General features: G+C 34.5%; 1 protein-coding gene across 1 annotated transcript; it reads right to left on the minus strand.

The window, feature by feature from the left end:
- Positions 1–2,884, minus strand: LOC104883765 (protein DETOXIFICATION 49). The gene is made up of 2 exons (XM_057395948.1): positions 2,314–2,884; positions 1–1,882 (listed from the first exon to the last, which is right to left on the minus strand). Exons 1-2 carry the CDS (start codon positions 2,404–2,406, stop codon positions 374–376), a joined length of 1,602 nt encoding a protein of 533 aa, XP_057251931.1. The 5' UTR covers positions 2,407–2,884; the 3' UTR covers positions 1–373.
- Between the last annotated feature and the right edge of the window lie 6,650 nt (positions 2,885–9,534).

A 9,534-nucleotide genomic window follows, 5' to 3' on the forward strand; every position in this document is an offset into this window, starting at 1 on the left:
AGTGTATCTACCATCTTATTTATGATGAACATATATAAGCCGGCAAAAGTTGGTTGTAATTATATATAACTATTGTATGACCAACTTTCCATCGCAAGTAAGGAGTGTTTGTAAACATAGAATACTTGATAATAATGTAGCAATGCAAGAAGGTATCTGAATTCATTATATTCACCATTTATGTACATTCATTTTTTTGTAGTACCCTCTCCCAACAAAAAATAAAAAAGAGTTTTAAAGAGACCAAAATTGCCGAAACTAGACAGAAGCTCAAAATTATCCAGCTTACCCAAAGTTTTTTTCTGGTTACTACCTATAATACCATATGTACCCCTACTTCACCCACCAAAAAGGGACAAATTAAACAAAAATATTATTGGGTAGTTTCATTTTTTGTCACCAATGGTTTAGTATCATCTCCATCATCTTCATCATACTCTTTTTTCTTCAAGGATTGTGCTTCAAGATCATCATTTACCACCACAATTTTCTTAGTATCATCATCATTATCTTTGGGCTCATCAATAATATCAGTACAACCAGTGAGTTCTTTAGCCTTTTGGGCTTCAGCAGCCCAATCCGTTCTTACCAACATGAATGCCATAAAAAGTGAACAAGCACCTTGGGCCGCAAGAAGACCAATCCATAAGCCCAAAAGGCCCATATCCATATAAAATCCCATAAAAATAGCAACAGGAAGCCCAACTCCATAAAACGCACCTAAATTAATATTAGCCCCAAGTTTAGGCCTAGCACTACCCCGAAGCACCCCACACATGGTGGTTTGTGGGCAGTTCCCAAGCTCACACAAGCCCATGATCGGCATTGCTACCGCGGTAAGGGCAATGACCGCCTCGTCCGTGGTAAATGCTCGGCCCCATAAGTTCCTCATTGTGACAGAAAAGGCCAAAGCAAGGACACTAGTAACTATAGCACAACATAAAGATATGTTAGAAGAAATCCTTGCCTTGGTTGGTTGGCCTGCACCAAGCTCATTCCCTACCCTAGTCGACACAGCTAGGCTGAGCGACGATGGGAAAATGTAGATTAGAGAGGTTGCTTGTATTAGCAACCCCATTGCGGCGACGGCGTCGGCGGCAGCAGCATTTGGAAGTAAGCCAGACATTATGATCATAAGTTCATACCACCACCACTCCAAACATACTGAAATACAATTTGGAATAGCTAAAGATAGGATAGTTGACCAACCATAGAAACATTCAAAAGACCAACCTTGCCACGTCTTCTTGTGGGTCCCAGTAATTATTAGATAAACAACCATTACTATAAGGATATTAAGGTCCATGATTGCTGTAGCAATAGCTACACCTCTAATCCCCATGTTTAAGTAACTAACCATGATGTAGTTAATAGGGAAGTGAAATGACAATGCTACCCCTGCACTAACTACAAGAGGACGAGTCACTTTTTGAGAACGAAGGTAAATTTTAAGAGGGTTAATTAAGGCCATGAAAAATAGATCAGGAAGGCAATAAGCGAGGTAGGTAGCAGCAACAGAGCAGATGGACGGGTCCTGGCCCAATAAGACTAAAATGGGCTTCAGATTAAGCCAAAGGAGGGAGATTGGGAGGCAGCAAAGGCATAAGATGATGATGGTACGTTGAAGTGTTTGGCCCATTAAAGCCCATTGTTTAGCCCCACAAGCTTGTGAAGAGATGGCGTCCATGCCCATAGCTAGGCCCGATAACACTGAGTAGCCTGTAATGTTGGCGAACCCAATAGCAAGTGACCCACCTGCTAATGCTTCCTTGCCAAGATGGCCCATGAAGCCCATTGAAATTGCTGACTTACCATAGGTCAGTAGACTGCTTAGAATCAAAGGGAAAGCTATGTTGTAGAGCTGTCTCACCTCGTTCACCACCTGCTCACCCAACAATAAGCAAACAAACATACAATCAGATTGTGAACACGTACGATTTTTTTTTTACTTCACAAGCTAGGAAAGAAAATAATCAGGCGAACCATCCTATACTTTCTCTGTTTTGGAATAAGTAAAATACTTCACTCTTTTATGTGAGAGTTTTTTTTTTTTTTTTTTTTTTTTTTTTTTTTTTTTTTGAGAGGATGAGTATTTCACTTATTTCAGAACGGAACAAGTATAAAATTATTCATTCATTTGCTTGATTGGATGCTTTTTCATTAGTGCTGATTTTATTTCGATAAAATTTCCAAAGTAAAGTTGTACATGAACATTTAAACAAAAAAAAATACTCCTAGCTAGGTATAAATTATAATGCAGCATTACAATTAGAAATAAATGACAAGAAGAAAAGAAAAAGATAAAAGACAAACCTCAGAGATTCTGAGGCGCGACGATGAGGAAGAATGGGAGTTGTGGTAAGGAAGAAGAGGAGCTTGAGAGCTGTTTTGCTTATGGTTTTCCATGGACGACGATTGAGTATGGTTTGAAGTGGTAGTTTCCAGGATTGTTGACAAAAGATAAAAATAATATAATGCACCAAAATTAATTGGTGAGTAGCAGTAAAGAAAGCGACCTTGATAATATATAGTTATGATAAGAACAAACTAATTCTTCTGTTTGTTTAACGAAGAAAATTTCCAATGTACGTGTGTAATGTGTTATATTAGTTGTAAACTTGTAATGATGTAATATGTGTGTTCCACCTTAAAAATTCCACTCTAATCGCGGCGTTTATATAGTTTCCCCCTTCGAATCCTCTTACAGACACCTTACTACAAGTATTTTTCACACTCTATATGTGTAAAATCTCTAGAATATAATTTAGAGATGATAATATAGAGAGTGAATTGTAGGAAATGGTGTTGCTATAATGTAGAGAGGAAAGGGGGGAGAAAGGACGAGTGTAGGGATAATTAGAGGAGAGAAGTGGCAATTAGGAAATTGAGACACTGCACACCCTACAATTTCTCTATATTTTGTCACTATATATATAGTGCTGGTCGTTACTTTTTAATAACAAAGGGACAAATTAAATATCATAAATTGAGGAGGAGTTTGAAAGGTCATCGCCTTAAAAAAAAAAACATATTTCTCCTGAAAAAATTTTAATGCATTCGAGTGAAATTAAAGTATTATTCATATTTTTTTTTCTTATATATAAGTATATATAAAGTACTTATTGTTGGAAATACCTCTTTCTAATTAATTTAGAGCTGAGAAGAGTCTTTAGTACGTAGATTCTAAATGGCTTACATGATCAAGAAGTTGTAATGTTAGTAATTAATTAATTGATTGACCTATCTATGCTTCCCAAAGTTCCAATTTAGTGGGTGATAACAACTTTAGGAGGGAAAAGTAGTTTTTTTGTAAGTAATATGGTTTCTCATCAATTATTGTTTTAGGCCAAATTTTTGGACTTAGCTACGAAATATCCTCCACTAGTAGTATGGGCAATTTTACTCGGGGTACTGAAGTTAATTTAATGGGTAGACTTCTCCCAATTTTGATTGATTTATTTGTAAGAATGAGGAATCGAACCTCTAACCACTTGTTTAAAGAATGAAAGCACTTACCACTCACACCAATCAACGTTGGTTTTTAGCGAAATTTTTGATATAAACCAAATGTACATTCGATGATGATCATGCAACAGTACTAATGACTTAATAGAATTATTAATACCAAAACATACTGGGAGAAATGTTAATTGCATATAAAAAGTAAACTTTATGACATGTTCTGTGGAAAAAATAAGAGAGAAAGACAAGTGAAATTATCAAATTACTCCACTTCTTTGTTGTCCATGGGAAGCCTAACTCAATAATACCACCTAGGCTACAAGGTATAATGCCCATCGAAATAGGATAAAGTAAATTAAAAGGGCTATTATTGAAAAGGTTAATACAAGTTCAAGATTGCATGTCAATTATTTTGTAGGAAACAAATAAAGTATAATAAATTAAGATATTCATTTTCTCCTGTTTTCTATTTTATAGTTCATCTAATATATATATATATATATATATATATATATGTAGAGAGAGAGAGGCGAGATCACATGAGAATGCTCCTTACATGAGAAATGAGAATGAATCTCAACCACACGATTGGTTTAGAATTACAACACTTATTCATTAGAGTTATATCTCTCTAAAAAATTTTGAATTCAAATTTTTTTTTTGTTTTTTTGAATTTTGAAAATTCGAATATTTTTTTTTGGAGTTACATCACTTTTTCATTAGAGTTACATTACTTATTCATAAGAGTTATAGCGTGTAAAATTCATTCTCATTTCTCATATAAGTATGCATTCTCATATGAACTCACTTCTATATATATATATATATATATATATATATATATATATATATATATATATATATATATATATATATTATATATATATATATATATATATATATAATATATATATTATTATATATATATATATATATATATATATATAAAATCAACTACACACTACAATACTTATGTTCGTTCAAAAAATCATTTAAAGACAAGATACTATTTCTATGTTTGAAAACATCAAATGTACGTTGGTAAATAATTTGAGACGTATCACCCGAGACAAGAACTAATTACCAATCTGTAATTGATTATTTATTTTTCCATGTCCACCCAATTTTGCTCATTCTTAGCTCAACTTACTATGGACTGGCAATAATCCTCTATATATAAACATTTCTATGTCAAAATAAAAAAAACTAATTAAGCCGACGTCAAAGCAAGATTGACATTGTTCAAATATATACGCTTCTTCCATATTTTTTTAGATGCTACACTTGTGTAGTAATTACTATTTACCAACTAATCTTATTCAATTTGTTATTCCTTATGTATAAGAAATAACATATTCAAGTGGAATCTTGTTTGATTCATCTTTACGCATATTTTCATAATATCAATTAACATTTTGGTTCGGTTAATGTCCCTGGTTAGTTACAATTATTAAATATGTTATTATTCATAAAATTCATAATTGATTTGATAGCTTTTCGTAATTTTTTGTCCAATACGAAATTGAAAAATGGATGTTACGGCATGATAAGTTGTTTAGTAAAGCCTTCTAAGGGATCGGAAGTAAGAATAACAATTTCAATGGAATTAGGGTAAGAAAATGTTATTGCTTAATAAAAATGTTAGAGATTTAAAAGTTAATCTATGTTTTTATAGTTATATATAATTATAAGACTTTAGTATGTTTTATTTTAAAACATAAAACATAGAAATTATAGTGGGTTGGTGGTTAAATTCTCAAGTTTCATTTAAAAGGTCATGTGTTCGGTTCCTAGCAGCTACACATTGTTTATATTTTTAGATGAGATCATAAGCATGTGTATTAAGCGCTTGAGAAGAGTGTTATGTGGCACTGTTCCTTTGTAAGGAACACTTTCATCTTGTTGGATATTTTCATAATATTAATTTTTTAATATATTTTCACTATGTATAATAATTAAAGATATTATTGATCATATTATTAATGCATTGGATGGCATGAAAACAAGTGTAGCAACTAAGAGCAAGTACAATCTTAGTACCTTACCTTTAAATAGACAAAAGCTATTCCCTCCGTCACACAATATACTCTCATTTTCACATGATTAAGGAATGTGGAACATATCATGATTTGTGATTTCTGTTGTACTTGTATTCGAAAGTAAATGGTTTTTCCTCTTTTCTAACTCAACAAAATTAATTAGGCTTTTGATAAATTCTGCTAATTATTTCAACAATAAAATATATCTAATGAACATAATTAAAGCAATAGGATTACAGCAAAGTAAACAATTAAAGTAGAAAGATTGAGATAAGAACATATTTAGGAAATCTAAAAAGAAAAATAAGAAATATATCATGAGACGATGTGAGTATTTATAAAATATTATAATTATTGAAGCTTATCGAAACTATATTTTTGAAAAAAAAAGTCAACATGAGCGGAACATAACATAGCCTTGATATGCCATGCTATTTGAGGTAATGTATTAAAAGGATATTGGAGTTTGGTAATAAGCTAGAAGGATTGGTACCACATACATGCAAGATGTGGGTCTACGACCCTTTTCTTTTCCTCGCGAGGAGGGTAGTCTAATGTTCTTTTCTTACCTTTCAAAGAAAAAGTATTAAAAGAATATTGGAAGAAAAAATACAAAAAGTAATGGTTAAAAGGGGTCATAGCATATGAAAATAGCTACTCAAGCCTTGTTCCTTTGGACTTATTTTCACTTCAGTTCAGTTTCTCATAGTTCAGTTTAAACATTCTCTCATGTTCAGGATTCTCGCTAATTCAGTTTCTCGCATTTAACTTTACTTCAGTTCAATTCAGTTTATCTTGAATCCAAAAGAACGAGGCCTTACTGTGTAGGAAATGGAAATTATACCCTCGATCCTGTATTTTGGGGGAGATACTTACACCCCTTCTAGGATAATTGTATTAAACTTAGGCCATGTTCTTTTGAACTTATTTTCAGTTAATTTCAGTTTACTTATGTCTCAGTTTAGTTCGGTTAATTTAATTTCAGTTCAATTAATTTCATTTCTATGCAGTCAATAATAATAATAATAATAATAATAATAATAATAATAATAATAATAATAATAATAATAATAATAATAATAATAATAATAATAATAATAATAATAATAATAATAATAATAATAATAATAATAATAATAGTGGCGGTTTATTTATTGAATATCCGTCCTACTCATCTTCTTGGTAACCTTACTCCCGTGCACATTCTTTTTAACAAGGCTCCTTCTTATGATCATATTCGTAGTTTTGGTTGCCTTTGTTATCCTAATCTTTCTTCCACTTCTCCACATAAAATGAGTGCACGTTCTACTCCGTGCATTTTTCTTGGTTATCCCCCTCTCATCGTGGATATAGGTGTCTTGATCTTGCCATAAATAAGGTCATCTTTCACGTCATGTCATTTTTGATGACTTTTCTTTTCCTAATTCTTCCCATTATAATCCCAAAAATTATGATTTTGATTTCTTGTAAATGTTGAGGATCCCAATCCAGTAATCCACCTCCTCCCTTAATTACACCCTCCCCTGCGCCGCTAGTCCAGCCCACTATTCCTCCTCACAACCTCGGTTCACTCTCCCCTAATAATGGGTCGGAGCCACGGGCCCAGCAGCATCCCTCTCCCTCTTCTTTATTTCCATCTGCGCCAGGTGGAGATAGTGGGCCTCTTGATCCGTGTGGCCTGGTCAGCCAGCCATGGGTACCCAGGCGCTCACTCTCGTATCCTTTCCTTTGTATTCTGCAGGCCCACTTCATCGTGTCCCCTCTATTCTTTCTTTACAGCCCTCCCAGCCGAGTCATTCAATGAAAACTCGGGCCCAATCTGGTGTGTACAATCCCAATCGGAAATATGACAGTCTTGCTCTTGTTACCTCCTCTTCCTCTTCCATCTTTCCTCTTCCTTGCTCTCATTTGCTTGCCTTAGCTGATCCTAACTGGTATAACGCCATGTGTGATGAATATAATGCTCTAATTGACACTCATACTTGGGATTTGGTTCCTCATCCTCCGGATGCCAATGTTGTTTGTTGCTTATGGGTTTTCACTCACAAAGAGAAATCTTATGATGCTTTTGAACGGTGTAAGGCTCGGTTGGTGGCTAATGGTAAGAGTCGGTAGGTGGGTGTAGATCGTGGTGATACTTTTAGCCCTGTAGTACGACCCACTACTTTTCGTACTGTGTTGAGTTTGGTTGTGTCTCGAAAATGGTCTATTCATCAGTTGGATGTGAGGAATGCTTTTCTTCATGGTGATCTTCAGGAGACTGTTTACATACATTAGCCTCCCGAGTTTGTTCATCCTGACAAGCCTAAGCATGTTTGTCTTCTTCGTAAGTCTCTTTTGGTTTGAAACAAGCCCCCTGTGCTTGGTATCAACGGTTTACGAGTTACATTCTTTCTTTGGGTTTTGCGAATAGCAAGTGTGATACATCGTTGTTCATCTTCAAAAGAAGTTCGGATGTTGCTTATCTTCTCCTCTATGTCGATGACATCGTTCTTACTTGTTCCTATGATGCTCTTCGGACTCGAATTATTGCTCTTGTCAATTATGAGTTCGCCATGAAGGATCTTGATCCTTTGTCTTATTTTCTTGGTGTTTCGGTTTCTCATACACCAGATAGCATGTTTCTGTGCCAGCAAAAATCTGCTATGGAGATTCTTGCTCGTGCTGATATGACTTCATGTAAGTCCGCTGCTACTCCTGTTGATACTAAGTCTAAGCTGAGTGCCACTAGTGGGAAGCTTTTTGATGATCCTACTCTTTATCGTCAGCTTACAGGTGCCCTTCAGTATCTTACATTTACTCTCCCTGATATCTCTTATGCGGTTTAACAGGTCTGTTTATTTATGCAAGCTCCCCGTGAGCCTCATTTTTATGTCCTTACGCATATTCTCCGATATCTTAAGGGCACTCTTGATTATGGCATGCGTCTCTCATCCACTCCTGCTACGGGCCTTGTCTCTTACACTGATACTGATTGGGGAAGGTGCCAGGATATCCGTCGATCTACTTCAGGCTATTGTGTGTTTCTTGGTGATAATCTTATTTCATAGTCTTCTAAGCGTCAGGATACTTTTTCTCGCTCCGGTGCCGAGGCTGAATATCATGGGGTTGCGAATGTTGTTGCTGAAACCGCCTCGATACGTAATCTTCTACTTGAGCTTCATTGTCCCCTGAAGCGGGCTACGGTGGTATATTGTGATAATATTAGTGTTGTTTACATGTCTCATAACCCCGTGCAACATCAACGCACTAAGCATGTAGAGATGGACATCCACTTTGTTCATGAAAAGGTTACTCTTGGTCATATTTGCGTTCTTCACGTGCCTTCTTCGTCTCAGTTTCCAGATATCTTCACCAAGGGTCTTCCTCAGCCTTGTTTACGAATTTTCGTTCCAATTTGAGCATCCGTCCTCCTTTCGCTCCAACTGTGGGAGTGTATGTATCTATGTTAGCATTGTAATTATGTTGAGTAGGTTATACTGTACTATTGGTATATAAGGTTAATAACAAACCTAAGCCTCCTTAGAGAGTATTCTCTATAAGTCTTACAGTTGTGTCACTTACAATATTAATTTTTCAGTAGTATATCTTTTGTAATATGTACAATTTGAGTAAATACCTAAAATGTCATATTTTTTGCGCAACATCCTTCAAGTTTCTCTTTTGGTTCCCAAAAACTCTTTGACATGAATAGGTTAGGTTATCCATCTAATCACTTTGTTGATTCACATAGTTTCAAATATTTATGACTTGAGCACTGTTAAATCCAGCGTAACTGAGCGAGACTTGTGAATAATTTCAAAATTTCTTATATAGCTATTATGTTAATACATTTTATTTTAAAATTTTGACTTGTGATAAAAAAAATTGCACATACTTATGAATTTTTGCTTATTATTATTGGAAAACACTTAATTGTAAAAATCTTGTAACCGTAAAATAATACTCCATTTGCTTAGTGACAATTTTTTAAAACAAGTTGAATTTGTAGTGAAGTACAACTCTTTAGTTTGAAAAAGCTCCAGATATAGAG

This window comes from Beta vulgaris, chromosome 6, assembly GCF_026745355.1.
Source record: "Beta vulgaris subsp. vulgaris cultivar EL10 chromosome 6, EL10.2, whole genome shotgun sequence".
Taxonomy (NCBI): Eukaryota; Viridiplantae; Streptophyta; class Magnoliopsida; order Caryophyllales; family Amaranthaceae; genus Beta; species Beta vulgaris.